The sequence below is a fragment of the Gambusia affinis genome, linkage group LG12, assembly GCF_019740435.1.
Source record: "Gambusia affinis linkage group LG12, SWU_Gaff_1.0, whole genome shotgun sequence".
Lineage (NCBI taxonomy): Eukaryota > Metazoa > Chordata > Actinopteri > Cyprinodontiformes > Poeciliidae > Gambusia > Gambusia affinis.
Window position 1 is genome coordinate 25988292 of NC_057879.1, and position 26582 is coordinate 26014873.

Sequence of the window (26582 nt, forward strand, 5' to 3'; positions counted from 1 at the left end):
TGAAAAGTGTCCATTAGCATCAACAACCTGTGCTGGAGATCCAGATCAGAATAGCATGTGAGGACCACAAAACAAAAACAGTGCAGTGGCCACAGATGGCCTCCTTGTCGGACTTGGACTGGCATTCGCTAAAGTTTATTGTTTGATTGTCTCTTCTATTTTTACCTCCAGATACAGATGCAATCATTGTCAAACTCAGTGGTCAGAAGGGAGTTTGCACAGAAATAATTTTCCACTAGATGTCAGAGAGGTGCTTACATTGTATTTTTGTGTTTGATTTGATGTAAAGCACTTTGAAATGCCTTGCTGCTGAAATGTGCTATACAAATAAAGTTTGATTGATTGATTGATTGATTGATTGATTGATTGATTGATTGATTGATTGATTGATTGATTGATTGATTGATTGATTGATTGATTGTTTGATTGATTGATTGATTGATTGATTGATTGATTGATTGATTGATTGATTGATTGATTGATTGATTGATTGATTGATTGATTGATTGATTGATTGATTGATTGATTGATACATACTGAAACCTCTCTATCTGTGGCCCAATCTCTCTGCCAGCTCAGCTGTGGTAAGAATGCAGTCAATATCACAGCTTCAATATCATTTTATGAAGAACTTCTCTTAAGATCCATTTTATTATTATTATTATTATTATTATTATTATTATTATTATTATTATTATTATTATTATTATTATTATTATAAAATATCTATCTTTAGTTGTCACTTAATCAGGTTATTTGTACTTTTAAACGTTTATTGTTAATAAAAGCAAGAAATTAGATGGTGATAAAAAATGAGAAGACAGACAAAATCAACCTGGTGACATCTCAATCTGGAGGGAACATTTTGTTAAAGACGCTGCGATGTTTAAATCTGTTTTATACACAAGCCATAGACACCAGGAAACAACTGACGGCTGGTTAGCATTCCTGTGCCAGCGTATTTCAACACGTTGTTGCAACGGGGCCAGCGACGGTCTGGCTTTGTGTGAATCTGTGCCACTTGATCCTCACTCTGTATCCAGATGGAAACCATGTACACAGAGGCAGAGAGTATTTACATAGAAGGAGAGGGATGTTCCTGTAAGGGTATATTTCTGTTCTCTTCTAATTCCAGACACCCCAACTTGAAGTGTTTGGGATCACACTGCATATTTTAGCAGCTCACACTGAAACTGACCTTTAAAGATATTTGGTGATCTTTCTCATTAGGCTAACTTTCCTTTGAATGCTGTAAAGCCACCCATGTTACAATATTTTATTAAAATGTATAAAAACTAAACAGCCGTCAGTGTTATTACTGTATTGGTTTTACATCTACAATAAACATTTCTCAATATCACAACTTATCGTGGGTCTTTTTGGTTTTTATTTTGAAAGTCAGAGGGAGAAACGGAGCATCCCGTGTTGCCAGCTTGACAGCAGAAGTCAGCTGTGGGTAAGAGATCTCTCTGCTCACTCAGCTCAGTGGAAGAGACTAGTGTGGATACAAGACATCACAATCTGGGCTTTTGCGCTTCTCTTCTGCACCATTTCTGGAAATTAACAATGATTCAAATTCTTTTCACCAGAAAGAAACGCTCTGGAATGGAGTTCAGATGAAGTGATTAAAGCCTGAATTTCTCCCTGTTAGGACATCTGACTGGTTTCTGTCTACCTGAGGACTGATCATGAGAAGTTTGAGCCTCCTCACCTTTTTTCTCTGGATGTGTCCGCTCATGGTGAGTTTTATGACAATAAACTTCATGTTCAAAAGTCTTGCACAGCAAGGAAGTTGGTAAAAGTGTGGGATTTTCAGAAATATAAGCTCAAATAAAGATGTCAATCCTAATTATCCAGTTTGTGGATGTGGAATAAAACGGTCATGGCTAAAAATATATATATATATATATATAGACATTTAATAATTCATTTAGAAATTATTTTCAAATTGGGTGCACACTATATTTCATCAGGATTACTGATTTGAGTTAAAAGGAAAATTATTATTCTTCTGTTCATCCAGAAACCATTTCAATGAAATGAAATAGAAATTTTCCTAAAAGATATTTTGAGTACTACTGAATTTGAGTTTCCTTTACTGCCTTTTTGTCATGTTGGTCTTAAACACATTTAATAACCTTTTAAAGAAAATATTTTTAACATATCTAAATGTCTGCTTTATAAAATAAATATGTACTATAAAAAGAAAGTTTAGAAAATTATGATTTTTCTCACATTTTTCAGCCATGCCGTTTCATTTCTTTGTATCTAAAATCTTCTGAGCTTGTTTATGCAACAGCATCGTTTTAAGACTAGTTGATGTTTTTGGTAACAAGTTGTTCTTCTACTGGAAAGGAAAGACAGAATTAGTGCAAATAAATTTAATTTGGTAGTGAAAATAGGCAGTCTTCATCTTATCAGAGCAAATTGACTGAATTTTTACCATTTTGGGCACTTTTTCCTAATATCAGCTGCTTTAATTTAGTTTGCTGATACACAATCAGAAGATCTTAATTTTGTGGTGCACCTATTTCACTGTTTTGAAAAAAATTAAGATAGAACTATAGATAGTTGGTCATAAGAACATAATTTAGCTGTATTCCAACATAAATGGGGTCAAAAGGTACTTAAATATTTAGTCAAGATGGCATAAAATAATATACAAATCAATGTGACGATTGTTTACCAGTTTATTTTACAATTCCAACATTTCCTTTTACTTTGTAAATGAGATACGGTGAGCTGAGGTGAGGTGACATCTTTTCATTCTGATTCTGATTAAGAATCAAATCACTAATTTGTAGAGAAATTTACATTTTAATAATTTAGCCACAAATAAAGAAACTACATGTTTTTCATTTACTGCAGGCACTGCTGTTGTTTTTGCTTCTGCAGCAGAGGCGTCTGCGTCTTGGTTAATTGAGATAATTTGTAGAATTAACCTCACACTGTTTGTTCTTTCTGAGACCTCCTCCAGCTGTAACCCCAGTTTTTTGTTGTTGTTTTTTTTCTGAACGTCAGACATTATCAGCCCTCTCTCTGCACTGATCCGCCTCGCAGGACCAACAGTGGAAGTGGTCTCTGTCTCTGCCCGCCGGCCTAGTCACTTTAAATGCAGGCTGGGGTGTAAAATGTTCTTGTCACCCCAAACAAATGTGTGTTTAATCGTGTAAATCCAAGCACTCTGCCACCTCAAACACACGAAGAAATGGCAGCTGAGACACAAACTGTTCTGTGGTTCATCTTCTTACTTACTCAATTACTATTTTATTTAATTAGTAGTTTAAAAAGATAAATGTTTCATCATGCTCAAGGGCAAACAAATGAAACTAAATGATTTATCAGCTTTAAATTCTTCCTTTGGCTTTTATTATTTTAAGATCAAACATTCCTTTCTCTGCCTTAATCTTATAAATTAACCAGATACTTTAGCCGCATTTCCATTGACTATATAGTTGCAATTTGATCTTTCAAAAATAAATCCTGAAATTTTGAAAAAGAAAAAAAAATCCTACTTTTCGATTAAATGTTTTGGAGCTGTCAGGAGATGCTATTTTGTCCATGTTCAAGTAGGTTTATTTTACAAAACCACAATGGTAATACTTTGTTTGCATCACACAAGTCACATGATCAACAACCAGATGTTGCCACTGGCAGAAACCATGAAGGAAACCAGGAAGAGGTTGGAGGGTTATGGCAAGGCATGTTTTTTAATTATTTATCACAGGAACAATCATGGAAAGTAGAGTCATCAATCCTGAAAAATTTTGAAATTGTGGGGATTTTTAAGTTTAGAGGAATATCAACAAAGTTCTGCACACATTTGTAATGAAAACACAACTAGTGTGAGTGGTATTTAGTCTGAATCTTTGCTCTGTTCATGACGATCCCAAAATGACCAGAAACATCTATTATAAAATAAATTATGAGACTAGTCACATTACCATTACAAATGTACATAAATCTGTCAATATTGTTGAAAAAAAACTAAATATTGCGATCGCAGTGTTTCCCGTAAATAAGAAACGCAATTAAAATACCATGTGAATAAATTTGCTCATACAATAAATTATTAAAATCATGCTGCACCATCATCCTCCAAATACTTCCTGTCGTTTTCTTCTTCATGGTTTATGCCAGTAACAACATCGGGTTGTTGGTCATGCGACTCATGTGACGTGAACAAAGTGTCTCCATTGCAGTTTTGCAAAATAAACCAATTTCAACACCACAATTTTGATTATACAATCTTACAAAATTGTGGTTGAGCCGTTTGAAGATGTAGTTTAAGAAGATTAAAATGTGTTGAACTGGTTAGTCACAGTGGAGCCCTTCAGTGATCCCAGAATGGCGCTTCCAGGCACATTGCTGTGATTAAGTTGATAATTAGAAAGAGAAGTTGCCATGTTGTCATGCTCAGATCCCCCAGTATGTAATACTGATGATGTGCTGTCTCAGACGGCGGAGGCTTCTTGCTGCTGCAGTGTTAGATGTCAGTTTTTGTCATCAGTCCCAGACAGGAAGAGTCCCATGATCTATACATTCATTAAATAACTGTGTAAATCTTTCAAATAGACTCGCTGATTTACAGTGGTGTTTAAATATTTCTAGATAATCCTCATCTTTAAGATATTCACTCGCTGTTGATGAAAGCTCACACTAAGTCTGAAGGAATGCTGAGGTTTCAGACATAATTTAATCCAGAGATCTGAAGTCTGAAGTGACCAGACTCAGTTGAAACCGCATGTTTACATACCCTGTATGCAAGATGTTGAACTTTTTTGTGTGTCTGACATTAAACCCAAATAAACCTTTCCTTAAAAGGTTAAGGTTTGGGCTTAACAATGGCCCCAAACCACTTCAACTCAACTCACATTAACTATAGCTATGCTGTATTAAAGCTCTGTCTTCCACTCTACTTTTACAAATTTAAGGAACCACATGTAAACCTGCAGGGAAAATGAATCATCTTGCACACAGATGGGACACAAAAGATAGCATCGAGTGAAAAAGTGGAAGGTATAATATGAGTAGGACAAAGAGTAAAGATTTTTATCAGTTTGTTGTCTGCATGATTGGCAGAAAAAACATTAAAGTTTTAAAAATGGCACAGAAGAACTAAAATCTGCATACAAATTTGCAGTTAACTTCAGCTGTGTATGTTTTTCTGTGCGTTTTATTCCAATAACTGATAATTTAAAAAAAAGGAATAATTGAGGTTATCTACACTCAAAAAAAAATATCCTATTTTTAGTTGAAATTGAGTCAATTGTCCTCGTGGTTTGAATGTAGCGTTCTCCAAAATCCTCACAATGTTTTCTGTGCATGGATCAGTTCCCACATAGAACCACATTGACCACCATGACTATCAACACTTCAACAATGCCTCATTTACTTCACACTCAGCCAATCAAAACAACGGATGAATAAATGAAAACACCTTGCCAGTCGGTTTTCTGTGACTCTGTTTAAAACATGTCAAATTTTAGCATTTTATTATCAGTCCAGCAGGGCAGGTTCTAAAGCAGAGGTCCAAAATCATCCTGACTGCAGTTAATGATGACATCTGGGTAAGAAAAGGTTTCATTTGTAGTAGGAGTATTTTGTTCCTTAGGGATGTTTTGTGTAACTCTACTGCCGGTACCTGAAAAACGGATTTCAGACCCACAAAATGTCTTTTGCTTGATGTTTTACACACCTGCAGCAGCCTATTCTTTAATTTATTTTATTTAATCAGCCCAAAATGCCAAATATTCTCTTCTAAAAGACTCTTAAATGCAGGGATTTATTGCTCTGTGTGTGTTTTCAATAAAATTTTAAATTAAAGCAAACTGAAAATATCACAGGAGATTTAAAAATCCAGCTTCAGACTATTTAAAAAGTCTAAAGTTGGATCTGGGCAAAGACTTGGTTGACTTGAAATGAACTGAAAACATTATGAGTATTGAGTTTAATCTTTCACATTTAGTTTTTTACCAACGTTTTAGTAATTAGTCTATTTTAGGTGCTGTTCTAGATCGCGGAAGGTAACATAATTACTTGATTGTGCCACATAACAGCACTATGTGTCTGGAAAATATACAATACTGCTCCTTTAACACAGATTGTTTACTCATGTCGAACTCAACCAGCAATCAAAGTCTGACTTATACCACATATGATCAGATCTTGTGACAGAAATAGGATCCAGGCAGTCACCCTCAGCGGTTTCTATGGTAATCCTCTTTAACAGCACTGCGTTTTTATTTTCATCATTACTAACATATATGATGTGCATACGCACTTAGCAGATTTTATACCTTTGATGCTGCTTTAAATTAGCTTCTGAGTCCTCAGGGTTTCTAGTAGAAACTGTCTTAGCTTCTCCTTAAGAACGTTTGTAATTTATTATTCAGAAATTAGCATTATTTCTTATATTAACACAATAGGAAAGGCTGCATTCAGTCATAATTCTGTATTTAAAGAACTAATTGACTCATTCCACTGAAGAACGTGTCCCCCTCCCCACCCCCCCACTGCATTTAAACGTTTTACATTTTGATTTTTCCTAAGACCTAAAAGTGAAATCAACTAAATTTTTAATTAATTCAAAAATATTTTGTTTGTACAAACTTGTTTGGATTTTAATATTTACTGACCCTGAACACCTAAAAATCAACGTTTTTTTAGCTTTACATTATGTTGTAATGTTACTGTCTCATCAAAAACAAAACTTGAGTGTTTCCTTGATTCTTTGTTGTCTGTTTGAGAAATCCTTTAATCTCCATGAGGAAGCATAATCTCAGCAGGGAGGGAGGTGTATCTGTGTTGACCTGACAGGAAAACACAGGACTTAATGAAGTAAAGATGCTGCAGAAATGTCTGTGTTTTCTGTGCAGCACATCCTGAATGACAGATACTATCTCTGTACTAGTGACAGTTTAGTTTGGATAAGAAAACCATGTTTATTAAGAGAAAGAGTTGAGCAGAAAGCAACAGCTGGAAGAAACAAACATACCTGCGCTTGGAGACATAACAGCATCCCAACATTAAATAATTAGTCACTCTGATTGATTTTACCTTCTTCCTGGCAGTTTGTCTGGATAATATGATCAAAGGCATGCAATTAACAGAATAATCAGTCAGTTGATTAATGTGACTTGTGCTTCTGCCTTTAAAATGAAACTAGGAGTCACACACACCTTCCAGTCATGTAAGACCTTTCAACCAATCAAGCTGAAATGTTTTGCACCATTTCCTCTCACTATAATAAACAAAAATAAACACGAAACAGGATAAAATGACAGAACATAACTCCCCATCCATGCATGTCTCTTTGACATGCATGGATGGGGAGAATATGTAAACACCATGCAGAAAAACCCAGATAATGGGCTAAAAGTCGTACTATGGCAGTTTTCTAGGGTTGAGGGAAATTAAAGTGCCATTGACAACAAAATGCAAAGCTGAATTTCACTGTCAGACAGTATTTGTTTCAGACCTAATCTCTGCTGCAAAATGAAGTCATTACCCTTTAAATTTGATATAGCACACAAGTCTAACTGAGACAGCCGGGTTGGCATTTCTCTAGAATTAACTCCTACAAGAGAAATGGCTGAATCTCGCAACAGAACTCATTATGAGCACAGGAAGCAAATGCCAAACTCTGTAGTGTAACTGAAAATTTAATTGAAAAACTTGTTTGATATGGTTTTCTTTCAAATCAATTCATGGATGCTGAGGTTATTATAAAAGTGCAAGTAGAAAGTGACTTGGATTTTATTTATTTATTAATTTATTTTTAAGTAAAGGCTGATGTCCCAGATCCGTCAATCAGTTGCAGTTTAAACACATACGCGATGCAGGTGGGATTTCTCCAGGAAGAGATGATGATCTGCTGCTCGGTGTTTCTCTGGTTCCTCAGAGCACTGGAGGACAGCGGGGAATCAGGTGTGAACATGTTTCCAGTGACATCGCCGTTTTAGTTTTCTTCTCTGTGGATGTGGACGGCAGGAGGTGTAGATCTGACCCAGTACAGTCACAGGAAGCGTGCTTTGAATGCTGAACAAGTCAGTGTTTTACTCTTGGTTTGTGTTTTTGAACACAAACTGAAATTTGTCACTTGGTATTTAGTTTTTTTCTGTTTCGGTCATGATGCATAACTCTGGGGGGCTAAAGGGGAGAGGCTTGATGCTGGAATTATTAGACTGATACTTTAATTTCAGATTTTCTCTTGAAGTTTTATTTTAGTTTTGTGATGCGGTTTCACAACTCGGCAGTGAAAAGGTTTTTGCTTTGACTTGTTCTCAAATTATCATGTTTGTACTTTTTTATATAGAAAACAGTGAGTAAAATTTTAAATTTGTATTCTTTTTGTTTATCACATATAAATGTGAAAGTATTTTGTAGACACCTTTAAACTTGATCTGAATTTTGTCCCAGGTTTTAAGGAAATAATTGAAAGGAAAAGCCACAAAAATGCCTAAAGGTCAGAAGATAAAGTTATTTCCATGAAACCTGAATTATGCAACTTTTGCACAAACCTAATTTTACATGTTTTGCACAGGAGATTATTTTCATAGATTATCTGTTTTATATTGTAGCATGAAACTTTTTTTCATAAAAGTTACATACTGCAGCTTTAGGCATATTGATTTCCTGCTCACAGCAAATAAAATTATGGCATTTAAAATTTGAATTTTTTTGCAAACCAACAAAAAGAATCATTTTGACACAAAAATGTAGGTTTAATGAAGAGCACTTTTAAAGGTTGAAGATTAAAAAAGCTGACATCCAAACCATCTTTTTCAGAAAAATGAATCTGTGGGTTCTTATGAGGCACACACAGGTCTCTGTTGAAGTGAGTACCAACCAAGGTGTGTGGGGGGGTTATGTGTTTTTGTTGCAGCTTGTCTAAATGGGTAAATGGGGCTGGATGGCGACTCAGTGGTCTGAGTCACCACTGATTCACTGGAGGGGTTTAGATGTAAAGACTGCAGCTGCTCCCTCTGCTATGGAAATGTATCAGCAACAAACTGTGAGTTGGTGCAGACTGAAGTCAACCCAGCCACCTTCCTCTAATCCGGAAAAATACAAGGCAACATTTTAAAGATAATAAATGTTTCCAGAGGTCATCAGAGGTCAGCCAGTCCTCCACACATATGAAATCAAACAAAATTGGTGTCAATCAACTGTGCTGCGTTTGTGCTGCTTTTGCTTTGAAGTTATCAATGAAGGTTTACAGGTCAACCAACTCCAACAAATTACGCAAATCAAACAAAATTGGTGTGAAACGTTTGTGCTACGTTAGTGCGGCTATCATTTTAAAGATATTAATTATTGTGACCAGAAGTCATGAAAGGGCAACAAGCCAACCCGTCCTCTTCAAGTAAAACTAAATTGTAAGTGAACTCTGGTACGTTTGTGCTGCATAAATTTTCATTTGTGCGATTACAAGATTAAAGATAACTTTGACAAAAACTTTCCAGAGGTCATCAGAGGTCAGCCAATCCTCCACAGTTATGAAATCAAACAAAATAACCTTCACTAACAGCTTCCAAAATGCACAAGTATAGTAGAGTGGATTGAATTGAAGAAGGTGGAGGGACGCAGACAAAGACACTGTGATGTCATCTGAGGAGAAAAGTACAAGGCATCTTTTTTTAATCTGGCTGCATGTTTATTTTACCTCCAATTCTAATGAACAGATGCTGAGATTAACTAAATCAATGCATGATAAATTGTTTCAGGTCAGTTTAAAACTTTTATCTGTTTCTGAGTTCAGTCAGTAAAATCCATCCATCCATCCATTTTCTTTACACCCTTCATCCCTAATGGGGTCAGGAGGGTTGCTGGTTCCTATCCCCAGTTAACATTCCAGGCGAGAGGCGGGGTCACCCTGGACAGATCGCCAGTCTGTCGCAGGGCAACACAGAGACATACAGGACACACAACCATTCACACACACACTCACACCTAGGGAGAATTTAGAGAGCCCAATTAACCTGACAGTCATGTTTTTGGACTGTGGGAGGAAGCCGGAGAACCCGGAGAGAACCCACCATGCACAAGGAGAACATGCAAACTCCATGCAGAAAGACCCCGGGCCGGGAATCGAACCCAGGACCTTCTTGCTGCAAGGCAACAGCTCTACCAACTGCGCCACTGTACAGCCCCAGTAAAATACAGACCAAATTCATTTCATGCTGAAGAAGAAAGAACAGAAAAAGAGGAAAAGTGTAAATTTGCAGTGATGAAGAAGATGACTGAGTTCTCTGAGTAACGCTGCATCCCTGCAGCAGATGGTGAACTCAGGGTGAGGTCACGCTGCGGGGGCCCATCAGAGGTCAACAGTCATTTCTGTGAACATTTGCTTATTTAAATCATTTTAGATGTGGGGCAACTCTGACCTGAGGGTCGGGAAAGCTGGCCCGTTTCCCTACAGGACCAGCTGGAGGAACAAATGAGCAGCAGTCTTCCCTCCCAATGAACTCTGACCCGCACTGCAAAAACACAAAGTATTTTTGTCTTTATTTTAGTGCACATATCTTAGTGCACTTCAAATGAGACAGAGCTAACTTACACGCAGCTTTTCAACGAGAAACAGGAGCTTGTTTTTAGTAAAGAATTAGTATTGATGAAAAAACAATGACAGATTATTTCACTTACTTAAAACAAGTTTCTATACCTTGCTAAAAAGTTACTTATTTCAAAGATATTTGCACCAGAAACCAGACAAAAGTACTTGGTAAGATTTTGTGTTTTTGCAGTGTAGAGAGGCTGCTGCACACTGAGAAGGATAATGACTTCTTACTGACGTCTTATTAATCTAAACTTTACCAAACATATCTGAATCATCAGTGCCTGTGGCTGCTGTGAGATGAAGGGACTCTGGACAATCTGAACCATCAGGAACACTGAGCTCTGCCTCCTAACAGGCTTCAGACAGAGCAGCTGATAAAAACTGTCAACATGCTGCAGGGCTTCAAACACAATAGTTCTTTTTATTCATGTCATATGCAGCGCTGCCACTTGAGGCTGTTTGGATAGCATTTTAGTCGGGATGAAAAGAAGGATTTATTCACTTCATAAAAACAAGAGAGAGATTGTTGGTGATCCCTCGAGGACGGAGGATCAAAGTCGGCTTTTCATTGGAGCAACTTTTTCATCACCATAGGAGCAAATGTAGCGTTTCTTTTGAAATGTAAAGCCTTCAACCTACTTCTTACTTCCTGGATCCCTCCTTACATCACAAAACATTAACTCGGGATTTTGAGATTATCTCCAAAAAAAACCAAAACAGACTTATTTTAGAATAGTGATTAATATCAAAGGGATCTCTTCATTGTTACAAAAATTGAAATGTGTTTCATGGCTTTTAAATTTGGTTAGAACTCACCGTTTTCTTTTTACCCTGAAAAAACATTTTAAAAGCTGGATTTGATTTGATTTTATCATGAACAAGACAGCTTTTTGTTGGCATATCTGCATCATTTAACTGTTCATTTATATATTCAAAATTCTTAAATACAAGAGACCAACATTTTTCATGTCTATAAAAAGGTTTGTTTAAGTCAAAAAGCTACGCTACACAATAACTTGGGTGGAAAATATTATTTCAACATTATTATTAGTGTGATTGGAAGCATTTTTTTCAACTTTTTTTTAGATTATACTCCAGTAAACTGATATGAGAAGAAAAACTTCACTTTTTCCTCATCAGAATATGTAAAATGAGCCATAATATTTCTTCACTTTTCATGATTTATTGTATAGTTGCTTTATTTTATGCAGCTGCAGCAATGAAAAGAATAACCACATCAGTTAAGATGCTCTAATATTGCACTGGAAGCAAACAGCAGCCTGTAAATTTGAAGGCATCAGAAATAAATTCCTCCCAACTCAACTTGTTGTTCATTTGATTGGATGAACATCATCAACCTTCTGCCATTCTGGGTATAACAACAGACATTAACTCCTGCTTTCCAATGCTTATTAAAACCTGACAACATGAAGGATTTTCTCAATCCCCCTTTATAGTTTTTCTGCTGGTAGAACTAAAACTAACTTGCATTAGCAGCTGAACACTTTTTGATATTCATCTCTTTCCAGAGAAAGAAATGTGATTATTTTGTTCAGTTTTCTAGAAGAAAGTTGGGAAGTCCTCCTTTAATAAGATATAAACAGCAGGAGTCTGGTGTGCATCTGTTGCTACTTCTTGGTCCACCTTCAGACTTCATTTGTTTTGTAATTACTCTGTAACTCACACTGAAGGTTTATGCACTGAATGTCGCCTTAGAGGCTTTACAGACCCGCTTCTTCTCTTATTTTTTTTTTCTGGACCTGCTTGTTGCTCCGGTAACTTCTGCTGCAATCCCTTCATCTGTACAACTGGAGCTCTGCCAGTCTTTACCCAACAGCACCCGTGTGATGAATGCCAGAAATTGTTGGGCATCAATGTTGATTGAAACAGCAGGAAAAAAATAATTTAAGATTTGTAAAGCTGGTAGGAGAAAACTTGGGATATAGATTAATTAATTAATAAAACTCCTGTATTGTAAATTAGGTTTTTCTTTTCTTTTTGATAGAATATTTGAACTATTTTCGGTTTTTAAGTTGCAAAAAACGACTTTATTGTTGAACATTCTAATTAAAATGATGATTTGCTGACAGGCTCCTTATTTTTATAACATCCTTTTTTCCAAAGGATATTTAAACTTTAAGCTCTTTTTAAAGGTTTTGCCCTCATGAAGCACTACCAAGTCAGAAATCCTGATCCAGTCCACAATTTGGCAGCTGAAACCAAAGTAAAAAACATTTACTGTGAATATTGAACAAAAGCTTGAAGTAAGTAAACACATCTAAAATACCAAAAGAAAAGATAAATGCAATGAGATTATTAGCTAACATTCAGTAATTGTTGATCTTTAGCAAAGCTTTTCAATTTTAATTAACTAAGTTAAAATTGAATCCATTCAAATCAGACATATTGTCAGGATTCTGATGTGTGCTTTTTGTGGGAGTGTGTGCTCTCTTTCAGAGAGGATCTTTGTTGGAAGGAGCTTCACTACAAACACAAAACCTTACCAAAAATCTCTGGTCTAATTTCTAGACCAAAGTGTACTAACTTCTTAGTACACTTGAAATAGGACAAAACTGGCTAAGAAGTAATGTTTCAGCAAGAAAACAGGAGCTTGTTTAAAGTAAATAATTTGTTATTACTGATTTTAAAAAAGTACTGTATTGTACCACATTGTAAGCGGAATGATTTGCCTTTGAAACCAGCACATTTTCATCCATTTCAGGGGTTATTGACTTAAAATATGCTTTTATATCTTTCTGAAAAATTATTTGTAAGCTATATTTGTCTTATTTCAAGTGCATTAAAATATTTTCATCTGAAATTAGACCAGAAATCACTTGAAACAGCTCTGTAAACCTCATGTTACCCTCAGTTATTACTTACAAACTAGAATCACCTTCAAATATTAATTGATTTTTGTCCATTTGTTCATATATTTGAGGCTCTATTAGCATAAAACTGACTATATCTTTTTGGAAATTGTCTGGAGAATCCATCCTTTGAGATTAAGATGTATGTTTCACCACCTGAACCGTCCCTGGCTAACCAAACCAGTCAGTGACAAACACTTTGCTCAGGAGCGATGCAGTCTCCTCACAGGTGTGGGAACGAGGAGCCGGAGAAGCTTCTCTCTTCAAAGAGGGAAATCTGAAAAAAGGGCAGAATAAACTGAGATGAGAGAAAGTTGAAAGGAGAAAGAGAGAGGGAGAGAGGGAGACATGTCGGCAGGAGAAGCCAATAAAATGCCATCTGGCTGGAACAGATTTCCTCTGAGTGAATCAGATCCTCTTCCAGTCTCACCTTTAAATGAAGAGCAGATTTTTGGCTTCTGTCACAAACTTCTGATTCTGTCTGCTTTTTATCCAGCTTGTTTCCCAGGAGCCGAACCACAGCTGGAAAAGTGTGTCTGGTTGTGCTTTGCAGCTTCTGCTTCATCTGCTGTTTAGTGAGGAAACAGATGGGCAGCAGCACAATAAATATCCATTGTGGCCGAAACAAGCAGAAGATATGCTGCCTACATGTTTGATTGACAGATGACCTTTCAGAAATCCAGGCCAGGGAAGTCACAGCGGAGTGCCGCAGCAGGAATATTAGCAGAAAAGTTCAGCTCAGCAGTAATATTCCCTCACGTTAGTAAGTTAAGTTAGATAAATCCGACAGACAGGATTCAACACCCTTAACATCTGTTGAATTTGTCCTGCTTCTCTGAACACAGCTGCACCTGACTTCAGAAACAAAATGATCAGGTTCTACTGCGATGAAAGCATTTATCTTTTTCCATCAGAAATTTCAGGACTTTGCATAAGCCTTTACACCGTTATTATAATTATTATATTTCGTTCAAATACATTAAAAAGTCAGATTTAAAAAAAAAAAAAAAAAAAAAAAGAAAGTCAGAGTTCTGAGTTTAAAGTCAGAAATTTTGAACTGTGCTACCTAAAAAAACAGAATATGCTGTGAAACTAAAATACTTATCCTGAAATTTTTCTTCCAGGTGACACAGGATGCAGACCCGTCCTAGATTGAATTGCTCAACCAGATGGAGCTATAAAAAAGTGGAACATTACAATCAAACAGAGAACCAGGGGATTCAACCTCCTCTGTGCAAACTGGAGAACCAATCAGAAATTAAGACAAATTATTTTATGACTGTGGCCATAATACTTTGTTGTAGTTTTCAATTTTATTTATTTTTTTTGGCTATTTTTGGTAACAACAAACTGAATTTGAGTCTTTTTTATCCTTCTCTCTCTCTCTCTTTGAAAACACTTCTAACATTTAGCAAAGTTCAATAGATTAATTAGATACAGTTACTTCTTTTTAGTAAAAGTCTTATTTATGATCAAATAAAAAAAAGACCAAGATCTGGTTATTAAAAGGCAGACACGTTGTGTCTTGCCTTCCTCACATTTACCATTGTAAAAGGATTTTAACTTGTCAGTAAACAAAGTTTCATTTGCATCAGCCAACAGATTTCTCTCACTCTCAGATTTCAGTTGAGGGACGAATAAAAACATTTATTAGACAAGAGGAGGTTAATGATGTTGGTCGTCTAATGAATCTCCGAAGCCTTCACTGAACATCTGGATTTATACTCAGATTAAATTTCACACAGATGGACTCTATGAACTAACTAGGTGATCTCAAAGGGCAATTGGTTGTTCTGGATATTATTTAGGAGTGTTAAAATAAAGGAGATGTTGAATCATTACACAAAGTGTGATAATAGGAATTAAATTTTTATAGGCGCTGCATGTTAAAACATAGAAAACATTCAAGATGTGCATCTACAGTCTAAAAAAAATCCTCAAAATGTTGTCCATCATTAAGAAATTTATTTAAACTTATTAATCAATTAGTGCAACATAAACCTAAATTTGAAACCCTCAAAACTGATCTGTGAACCCATAAAAAAACCCTGTTTTTTGAGGGTCAAGTGGTTGTTTGAAGTTTTCATGCTAAATTAAACGCAACATTCACAAATCTGACCAGTTTGGTCAGTAAATAAATCGGGTCAGCAGATTAACTTTGGATCATTTCAAGCAACTGATGAGAAGAGACAGTAGCCCTCCTCTTCAAGGAGAGGCTGCAGGGATTGGAGAGCTTAAAAATAAATCCTTTTCCAGAAGGATTAATCCAGCTGAGAGCGATTAAACCTTACAGGTTGTTTCTGCTATCATTGCCAGAAACTTAAGTAGATTTCTTCCTGTAGGAAATCTGTGTCCTTTACATGAGTTTGGAGTGCAGCTGGAATCAGAACGGGACGTTTTAAATTCATGAACACATATTTACACGCAATGATGGCATATTTACCGTTACTGGATGCTTCCAGCAATTTTTAAAATATTTTTCTACATCTAAATAATTTATTCAGAGTCTGTGGTTTTAAACAATTAAAAGGATAAACAGAAAAGATTAAACTTATAAACTAAATGTGTTCTTGTTGCTCAGATAATACATTGCATATAAAAAGAAAAAAAACTTCTTGTGAGCATAAAACTGAAGTTTTTAACTTTGGACCAAAAGAGGAATAACAGTCAGCACACAGCTAGAAACTACAGATCAAGGTGAAATCTGGGCCAGATAAAGACAGTTACAAAGTCGGCCTTCTATCACCTGAAGAACATTTCTGGGATTAAAGGACAAAAGTCCCAGCAAGATCCAGAGAAACTCATTCACTTTAGTCTCAGTGATTGTTGCAATGCTACTGGGTTTTGGCAGCTTAAGCTCATTTATTGAATCCTTCTTTTATTTCACACAGGTTTTCGCCCGACATCCAACATGTAACTTCTTGCTGGAGGTGGAAAAAGATCGGCTGGACTGTGTGAGGAAGCTGAAGGAAGAGGAGGCTGCTGGCGACGATGAAGGTTAGCATTTTTTAGAAATATCAGTCACTTTGTTAATGAGCTACTGCCTCTGCACATGCTCAACATGTCGTAGTGAGTTATCTTCAGCAGTGCAGACAAAGCATCTGCATGGAATAACTTGTCATTAATTGGTGTTACTATTGCAAAAACAATTACATAGAAAACTTTTCTGTGAATTTCATAGCAGTGGTGTGAATATGCAACATAGATAGCAACTCTTTGCTCATGTCTTCTTTTTAACAATTCAAGAAGACTTTTAAAGAGCTGGATTTTGTTTAATTATTGCTTTTTAACTTGCACAAAATTGCCTAATTGTTCATATTTTCACCATTCAGTGTTAATTTTCTTTTGCTGTAGGATTGTGAGGTAATCAGCATGCAGTCGCTTTAGTTTAGTTGCAGGAACCTCAGCATTAAACAGATGTTTTAAATTAATCGTTCTGTTTTTCTGATGTCCTTGTTGCTGAAAGTATCTTTAAAAGAGGAAACATGAAGGAGAAGCACAGACTGAAAAAGCTGTTTTTAAAATGTCTGGTCTTAAATTTAGAGCTTTTTGTTTCAGATCTTGTTAAATCTGATGGTTTTCTATCTTTCCTGCTAGATTCAGAACACATAAACTATCAAAGTTCAGATCAGGTCTTCTTTGAACAATTTAATGGACTAAAAATGGATTACAAGCAAATCATACTTGAACTTAACTGGATTAGAGATGCATAAGATTTTCTCTACTTTTGCCCAAATTTGGATGATGGCAACACTTGTTATGTTTCTATCAGAACAGGATTCTGTGATGGAGATGGGTTTCTTTTTGCTGTTTTCTTTTTCACAGGATGCAAAAAATGGTTGTGGAAATGGTGACATTTACGTCAAAGATGAAATGCTTCTTGGTGGGCGGTTTTGCATGGATCATTAGTTCCAAGATGTTTGCAAAGAATCCACATTAGTCGATCTGAAGAATATCAATCAAATACGCTTCTTCACAGTAAATGCTGCGTTTATTAACTCCTACTTCTGGACCTTTAGTTTCTGCAGCCAGTGCTACAGAGTAGAAAAATAACATTTCGAAAACATTTTTGGAAATGTGACAAAATGGCTGAAATTTGACAGAAGTTCAGCTTTGCACTAAATGCAGAAAGATTCAGCAGGAAAGAGTTTTCTATAGATGCAGCTGATTATTTTCCATGGAAGATATGGCTGGCCTGACATAAAACTCCTGAGGTGCATCCCGTCCTGTCTGAGCTAACTCTGCTGTGTGAGGAGTATTTCTCAATGACACACATCTCACCAACATATTAGAAGCATTTGGACTTTCCAGTAAAAATAAATCAAAGTTTGCCTGCAGCAAAAATCCATATTTAAAGGAGGTTTGGGGAGTACAGTTGCACAATTCAGCTTGTTAAAGTGACTTCTTCTTACATTTGGCTTTTTTAAGAGTTGTTGCTTAAAACCTTGGGTCTCGCCCTGGATGTGTGTCTGTGAAAGGATGGATCACTTAGTCGGAGGTTTTTTTCACGCGCCGATGATTTTGGATTGGTGTTGGAGTTGTTTTGCCCCCGGGACAAGTACACTCACACTCTTTTCTCTCTCCTCCTCTTTTGTCGTCTCTTACCCTCCACTTCCCCACTTCTACTTTCACATTCTTTCTACCCATTTATCCACTGACCTTTTCTCTCAATCTGCTGCTATAAAAACTCTGGGAGATGATGGAATCTAAATTTAGTTTTTTCTCTTTAATGAAACATTTATATTTGCTGCTGCTGCTGCTGCTGCTGCTGCTGCTGCTGCTGCTGCTGCTGCTGCTGCTGCTGCTGCTGCTGCTGCTGCATTAGACGTCTGCAGGGAGCTGTTGTCGGTCAGAAGTGGTAGGCTGGAACAAACAAATGAGCCCCGGGTCTTAAAACCTCTTGAGAAATGGAGTAATATCTGAAAGATCAATCCAAAATGTATAAATATATCATTTCACCCAAATTGATGTAGAAGATGTTTTCAATTAAAGCATACAGCTAAGGTTTTCTTTGTTAAAGAACAGAAGGTGGAAGTGCTGGTCGTGTTCCCAGGATAAGCAAAGTACATACAGAAAGTGGATTATATGCAATGGAAACTTTTTTCAAATTGAACTGGATCAAAACTTGATTCTGTAAATAACTCTGAAATTAAATGCAACCTCAAATAGTTTTGTGTTTTTGTTCAGGTTTAGACAAACAAGCCAGGAGGTTCAAACTCTTTCAGTTTCAGCCATTTTGACCTTTTCCCAGCAGCCAAACGTTCAGATCAGAAGTTGAGAGATTTCCCAGGTTGTAACTGGGACCTTCTCCTTTAGCTACTTTTAAGGCTCAGACACAAATATTTGTGGGAAAATGAATAAAATTAGTACAATGACTTTGACTCACTTATGGTTTTAATCTCAGCTGTTGGGAGTTTTCTTTCTTTTAGCAGTAAATATTTGTGTTTTAATTTACAAAATAGTCAAAAAAAGGTTTTCTTGCACTCTGTCTTTGCCCTGGTGTGAACAATATGACAGTAGTTGTGTTTCGATTAGAAATGTTAGGAAAACTTTGTCAATATTCCACTTATGTTGAAAAAGCAAGATTTCACAATTGCAACATTTCTTTAGATAAGAAATGCAATTAAAAATCACGTGAAGTTTGTTCATGCAATAATAAAAAAAAACATGCCATGCCATCATCTTCCTTCCTGTCATCTTCTTTTACTTTTTCTCCAGAAATATTTTCTGATTGTTGATTAAGTGACTCGTTTGATGCATAAAAAGTGTCTGTCTCCATTGCAGTTATGCAAAATACAGTAATTCTGATACGGCTGAAAAATCACCTCATTCTAGCACAAGAAATTGGAATGTTTCAATTAGGTGAATTTATTTTTCTAATTCCAATCTGCACAATTTTAAGGTTAATTTAAATGCAGACCAAAACCTACCTCTCCTGCATTGGCAGATTGTAGAGTTTCTACATTTTTCTCTAATATAAGTCAATATATTATGCAAAGAGAGCACATCATAAATAATACATAATTCACTGAAAACACATTCAGACCTTTTGACAATAATGCCTGGAAATAAACCATCAGAGAAGAAGAAGCAGTTCTTGGATCGTCACAGCAGATTAATGTGTTGATTGATCACTTAGAGAAAAATCAGCAGAAAGGTGTTTTTTTTTAATATCTTTTGGTCTTGAGCTCAAATGAAAACAATAGAGAGATTTTGCTGTCAGAAAATGTCTCTGGAAATATCTGCTGAACTAGTTTAGATTTCAACGCTACACATTTTGACCTCCATACTCTAAACTAGATCTGTCAGTGTCTTTAATACTTCCTGAAAAAACGGCTATGCTGCAGATTTTTGATATGATCTTCAGCTGAGCAACATAAAAATGTGACATCCAGTTTGTTTCTGTCTCTGCGTTATTTTGGGCTTGTTTTAAAGCATTTTTACGGTTCTTTACAAAGGATCTTTAGCAGAGATGTTGTGGAGCAGAGCTTCATGTGCGACACACACCATCTCCACTCATCTATCAGTAAAGAGCCCAGTTGACTGTTTGCCGTCAGCAGCGTAGCACCCATTAGGACTCACGCTGAGAGCAGGAGAAGCTATTTCTGTCCAGAGTTTATTTGTTGTCTTTCTGCAGGGTTGGTCCCTCATGTTTACTCAGGGTCAAGTTTCTCTCTGTTCAAACTTTTAGTCAGCTTGAGAAAGACGCACAGACAAACACGTACAGACATTTTCTTCTTCGGTCTTGTTAGCATTTAAAAAAATAGCACCGCTTTTTAATTATTCAGTTTTTTATGTAGAAATGTGCAAACATCTATTTTTTTTTATCTCTGGAAAAGCTGGTGGCTTAAATTTTTTGTTTTAATGGATAAAACAAAAAGATCTAAAACACTTATTCTAACTCAGAAAAAGTTAGTCTTAAAACACTGAGACCCTTCTATTGGCCAGATCCCCAGATCTTTCTATTTGTTGATTTATTTCTTTTTGGATTTACTGGAATAATTTAGATCTTGTCATGTTGTGTCTTCCAGTTCCGCTCCAGTTTTTTTTTTGTCTTACAGATGGTTTCACCTTTTCTTCAGCAAATAAAATTTGTTCAATCTTTTTCCATTTTTTTATTCTTCAGGCATGATTGTGTTTCCCTTTGTCATTTTTTTCTTTTTTTTGACTCATTTTAGCATCTTGCAGTCTGCTTGCAAGACAATGTGCAATTTTTGGCCCATTTCAAGCCGATTCTCCACTTGTGCAGCGATTTTTGAGATAAATTGTGCATAATGCAGCAGACAGGTGTTAATTGGAAGTGATTACTGCATCTCAACTTCTTCTAAACCATTAAGTTTTACGTTTTTTGGTGTCTGGAAAATGAGCAAATTGTTAACTAGCAAGAAGAAGCTCCAGCACTTTTTGTCGCTGTCTGAGCTGTGCAATGGCTGCTGGAAAAGAAAAGTATTTTGTTGTCGACTTCCCATCCAGAAACCACTTTCTCCATTCTTGTTGGTTGTGCAGGAGGCTCTACTATTTCTTTTCAAAGATGCACAATTTTATAATTTTGCATCTGTTTGCAACAATCAGAAGAAAACAATTTGCAAATATTGTTTCAGTTCAGCTCATGTTATTAAACTGTGTTAAGTTGAGTATTTTACTGAGGAGTTCTGTTTGTTTCGGACAGAGTCGGGATGCAGAGGAACCTGGGACAACATCGCGTGTTGGGACCGAGCTGAATTTGGAGAGACAGTCACCATCCCCTGTCCTCGAGCCCTCAAGTTATATTTCAGCAGAAATGGTGAGCTATGATTTAATAAGTCGTTAACTAGTGAAAAAAATTAGAAAGACATTTTTTTGTTGGTATTTTGTCTTTTGAAAATAATCTTTAATCAGGTGCTAAACATACATTTCATAAATTTTTATTGGTATGATGTAATATCCTAATTTCAAATGTCTGGCTTTTTAACAGAACAAGACATAATTAGCAAAAATAAAGGCTTTCAAACATCTGTGTGTATGTGTGTTTCACTTGGTGAGGCATTTCTGAAACAATAAGTTCTCAAAGTAACATAACATTTTTAAGGGCACAAAAAACCTCTAATTATTAAATAAAAACAAAAAGTAACATTTTGTAGCATATTTCTTTGTATTCAATACAATTCATGATGCAACTGTGTCAAGATTGCTGCAATCCTCCAGAGACTTTCATGTTTTTTATTTACTGAACGCTTCTGGTTTAAAGCATTTCTAGATGCAAACAGGGAGTCAGAAGACAGTTTTCGCTCAGCAGACGTTCTGTCCTTCATGTCCCATGATTCACCCTCACTTATCGTCTCGTCTGAGTGACTCTGCGGCTCCTGGATTCCCTCCTGACTCCACATCACATTTTCCCTGCCGGTGACCGCACGACAGTTTGGGTTTCTGCTCCGATTTCCAAATTGATGACTGAACATTATTAAGCGCCCGGCAGCGTGGCGACACTTCTCTCAGTGGGAAACTTCCTCCCCGCCAAAGTCACAGCGTTTTTACTGAAGCTTTTTATTGAAATGTTTCATGCTTGAGCTGTTGGACTAACATTTAATAACATTTAGTATCTACATTATGCTTCCTGAAGTTACAGAATCTCAACCTTTTTTCATTCTTTGCTGTATTTTCTAGCTAATTTTTATTCATTAGAAATATAGCTTTTTACTTTTTTTTGGTGATTGGAAAGTAACTGGTGCTCATTGTGTCAATCAGGCTTTTATGTGTCAGAAGAGCTATTTTTGTTTCTATCAAAAATTTAAATGCCATTTACAGCCTACATCAGCCATTGAACAGAGAAAAAATTACTTGCACAAATTTTCAAGAAAAAACTAAAATTTGAGCTAGAAAATTTGTACTTACAAGATTTACACTCTCAAAAAGTCTAATATATGGGGGAAATTAAATTTTGAGAATAATTTAATTTGTTTTCAAGGGGCTTAGGGTTTGCAAATTTTCAAAGTTTGAACATTTGAAGATTTTTGAATTTTGGAAAGAAGATGATGCCATGGAAAAGACCAACACTTGTTGGATTCTTGTTGGAAAGAAAGAAAATAGTTAATATACCAGTGGAAACCATTAAAAAAAAATAGTACTTGACAGTTAATTTCTTTTTACACGAAATTACAATAACTCTAGCTGTTTTTCGACAATGGGTTGGTTAATTTTGTTCCTTTTATGAGAGCACTATCGTCTTAAATTTGAGGATTTGCTGCTCATTGACCTTTAGATTTCACTGCACAGTTTTCTCCTTAAAGTTTAGCATTTTTAAACGCAGTGATTTAGATTTTGCCTTAAATCTTTCTCAGTCTTAAACCTAAATATTTCCGTGCTCTACTCATCCAAACTTTTTTCACTCCAGACCTCCTCCTGCCCTGAGGTTCCTGAGAACTGCAATATTCTGCAAGCATTGCACCCACGGACATAATCTGGGAGCTTCGGCTGGGTTTAGCCTGCAGGATAACAGTGCAGAGGGCTGGTTAGGGGCACAGTAAGGGCAGACGTGTGCTTACTTCCACTCGGCAAGCCAGTGATGCTTTGAGCTTTTTGCACTGCATTCTGGGCATCTCCAAAGGGAGCTGAACTCGCGATGCACCGCTCTGATTTTGGCAGTGAAAATGTCCCTCAGCAGTTCACAGTTTACTGAACATGGCACTTATTTACAAACGCAATTAAGCTGCCTATCTGCTGCAGCAACGAGGCGGGATGGTTACCGGTAATTTTCCACAACTTGTGAGACGTTCGCTGTGTTTTATACATGGCCTCAGGGAAATTGTTCTGGCAGTATTAAAGTGTTAAAGAATGTTTCTTTTCTAAGCTCTACACGGCTCATCGCTGCCCCCAGGTCATCGTCAGATTTCTTTATCCTGTAGTTTCTTAGAGTCTACAGATTTTTGATGCTGCTGCATAAAAATCTCGTAAACGTGTTTTTAGTCACAGAGTGGGAGAGAAAATCCAGACTTTTGGTGGAAATGTTGAATCTTCTTATCACTAAATGTTCCACTGACCTGATTCACCCCAGATTAAGGTCACAGTAGGTTGTGCTTCAACGCCATCACCATTAATATCTAACAGAATTATAACAAATTTACATCCTAAGTGTTTGATCTTGATCTGATCTTGAGCTTTCTGATTTACCTCTTGATGTCTTCAATGTATTTCTATATTTCATAATGCTTTAGTTTGAACATTGCTGTTGTGACTTTACTTCACATATGGGGTTTGTTTGTGGTAGCATTGTGTTGAAGTTTATACCTGAAAACGTTTTTTAAGCTAACGCTACTAAACCATTGGAAAGATCTGAATATTCTGAGATAAATTTCTAATAAATTACGTCTGTTTGTTCCTTTTATACTCACCATTATGTTTGCATATAACATAGTGGAAGGTTTTTCCTTTTATTTATTCTCTTTGTAATAAACTTTGAGTTGTTCTCCATCAAATGTTTCATTTTGCAGACCCTTTGTTGTGTAGATGAGTTTGTAAATTAGATCAATAATGTCATTCCTGCTGCTTTGATTACAGTTGTTTATTTCACCTCCTTACTATTAAATACAGATTGAAAACTAGTAGGATTTTGGGGATGGGAAGTTAACATGTCAGATAATAAAATTTACACTGCAAAAACAAATCTTACCAAGTCTTTCTGTCCAGTTTCTAGTGCATAGATCTTCTTACACTTGAAATTAGACAAAACCTAAAACTTTTCAGCTAGTTATAAGAGCTTGTTTTAAGATTGGTGATAAAGTACTGGTTCCACTGACATGTAGAAAGAAAATTTCTCATCTAATAAATGAATTAATCTGCGAGTGGAACTAAAACTTTAATATGAAGAGATTATTGACTTAAAACAAACTTCTTTATCGTTCTATAAAGTTACTTGTAAAGAAATGCAGTTTTGTCTCATTTAAAGTGTACTGAGATATTTCCTGAATTTTTTAAATGCAGATTATGTTTAATTCTCACTTTCCTTCACGCCTTGACTACACTACTTCAGTTTCTCTTCACTTCTACATTTGGAGCAGTTGTGCAGCCAGATCATCTTTCCTGCTAGTAGAAAAATTTCTTTTTGGACTCGCTGTGATTTTTTTCACTCCATCTTTTCTTCCCAGGTAACATCAGCAGGAACTGCACAGCAGCCGGCTGGTCAGAGGTTTTCCCAAACATCAGCAGCGTGTGTGGGCTGGACGCGCGCCAGGAGAAGGTAGCGTCGCTTCCCTTTGGATTTACTCTGTTTTTAAATTCCCACCAATCTCAGACGGATCGTGCCTGTGATGCTGACAGGAAGCTGCAGCATTGTCAGGATCATTAGTGGCCTCAAATCGACGAGGCCTGCAGGCTTGGCTGTTAATTAACACCGGTTAGTGGCAGGAGGCTGGATCGTTCAGAGGTCAATAGGCACAATGGCTGAGTGAGATGTGTCGTTTGGTTTCTCCATCAGCATATAAAACCATTTGCTTTCAGTCAAGCAGCAAATCGATGTTAAGTTGTTCATTTCATGTTGTCAGACACTGTCTGAGTGATGGAACAGAACTGTTAAAACTGTTAAAACTGTTAAAACTGTTAAAACTGCGTTAGATTGCACTTAATAATGAGGGAAAATGTAGCTTCTTACTAATCGACTCTGTGTTTAAAGGAAAACTATTATAACTTCTTTTGTATTTTTTTCTGAAATTTTGTTCATAATTAACAAAGTTACTGACTTGAAAAATAACACAAAAAACAGCATAGCATGCAATGCTATGCTTTAGAAATTTCACACAACACTGCAAAATTTAATTAGTTCTCTTGCATTTGTGTATTGTAGATAAACCCCAAAGCTTCCTAAAAGGATTTTAAAAAATAAAAAACTTGAATCTACGTATATAAAAATAATATTTCTTGATTAAACTAACTCCTGGCTGCTGCTTTTTATTTGTTTCTCTACTCACTCATGGTGTTTAATGTGTGCAAATGTAGAGGCCAGAAATAGCTAGTAAGAACTGCACTTCTCTGAAAGAGGCTCATTCTTCCTTTTGCCCTTAAATGTCTTAAAAACGGACAAAAAATTGGCAAAAAAAAAAAAAGTGGTTTAATTATCGCTGCTGGTGATGGCGCAATGAATTGTGGGATAGCTTCCTAGCCAATCCCCATGTCATATAAACTATACTAAACTAAGGCCTTCAACTTATTTGAAGTTCTTAGTATAAACGTTTAAAAAGGACGTTTAAATCTTCTTTAAATTTGCTGGACTTAGTTTAACTGTTTTAAAAATTTTACCTAAAATCAAGTTATATTTATTTATTTTTTTCCAAATAAATACAATGTTACAATTTACAGTGTACTTCACACTACTCGACTCTTAATTATATGTTTAATGCAGCACAGAGTTAATGAGGTGGCGCTCTACTCAACTTTATTTACACCATATCTGTCTTCAACATGTGTATTAGATCAGAAAAACTGTTGAAAGTTGCATTAAAATTAATTTCGATGAAAATAAAAGCTCCACAGAGGCTGTAGTTATCGCCGCCTGTGGCATTAAAAAGTCTCCATTGTTTGGATCTTCGGTTGTTTTTGTTCCAACTAACCGTGGGAGCTTTCAGAGATTCCCCACAGCATCCCATCAATACGGCTGCAGACTTGTTGTGTTTCTTCTCCGCATAATTCAGGCTCTGCAGACACTTTAGTGCTGCTTGTTTTTTTTTTTAGTCTTTCAAACTTCATCTTCCTCCCACCATCTGCAGAAATTCGGCTCTGTGTCTGAATTAAAGGAAACATCTGATCATTTATCAGCAGCACTGATAAATGATAAAACACTGGAAATGTTCAGTTCGGATGTTTAAATAAGTATCTGCTGTGGGTCTGCTGTTATCAAGACTTCAAATGAATTGAGTTTGTCCAATTTAATTTGGTTCAAAGGAAGTGCTTGCTCATATAATCACATATTGAACCTTTTAAATTGGGTTCTGATGTGTTCATCTGTTTCAGTAAGGCTGGCGAAGAGACACAACCTAAATGAAGGCTAAAAATAAAAGTTTAACTTAAATTAATTCAGTGGAGGACGTTTGAAACCTGACATTTGAATGCAAGTCAAAAATACATGCAGGTTAGTTCATTGCAGTTTATTTATTTAAGCCTGATTCAAAATAAATGTCACCTCA

The 26582-nt window shown here is 36.2% G+C and overlaps 1 protein-coding gene across 1 annotated transcript in view; it reads left to right on the forward strand.

The window, feature by feature from the left end:
• The first annotated feature begins 1522 nt into the window (after nucleotides 1-1522).
• vipr2 (vasoactive intestinal peptide receptor 2) overlaps nucleotides 1523-26582 on the forward strand; it is a 39444-nt gene continuing 14384 nt past the window's right edge. The window contains exons 1-4 of the mRNA XM_044135120.1: nucleotides 1523-1739; nucleotides 16323-16428; nucleotides 21101-21214; nucleotides 24552-24643. Coding sequence (XP_043991055.1) covers nucleotides 1689-1739; nucleotides 16323-16428; nucleotides 21101-21214; nucleotides 24552-24643 — 363 coding nt within the window. The 5' untranslated portion in view covers nucleotides 1523-1688. The remainder of the gene's footprint in view (nucleotides 1740-16322; nucleotides 16429-21100; nucleotides 21215-24551; nucleotides 24644-26582) is intronic.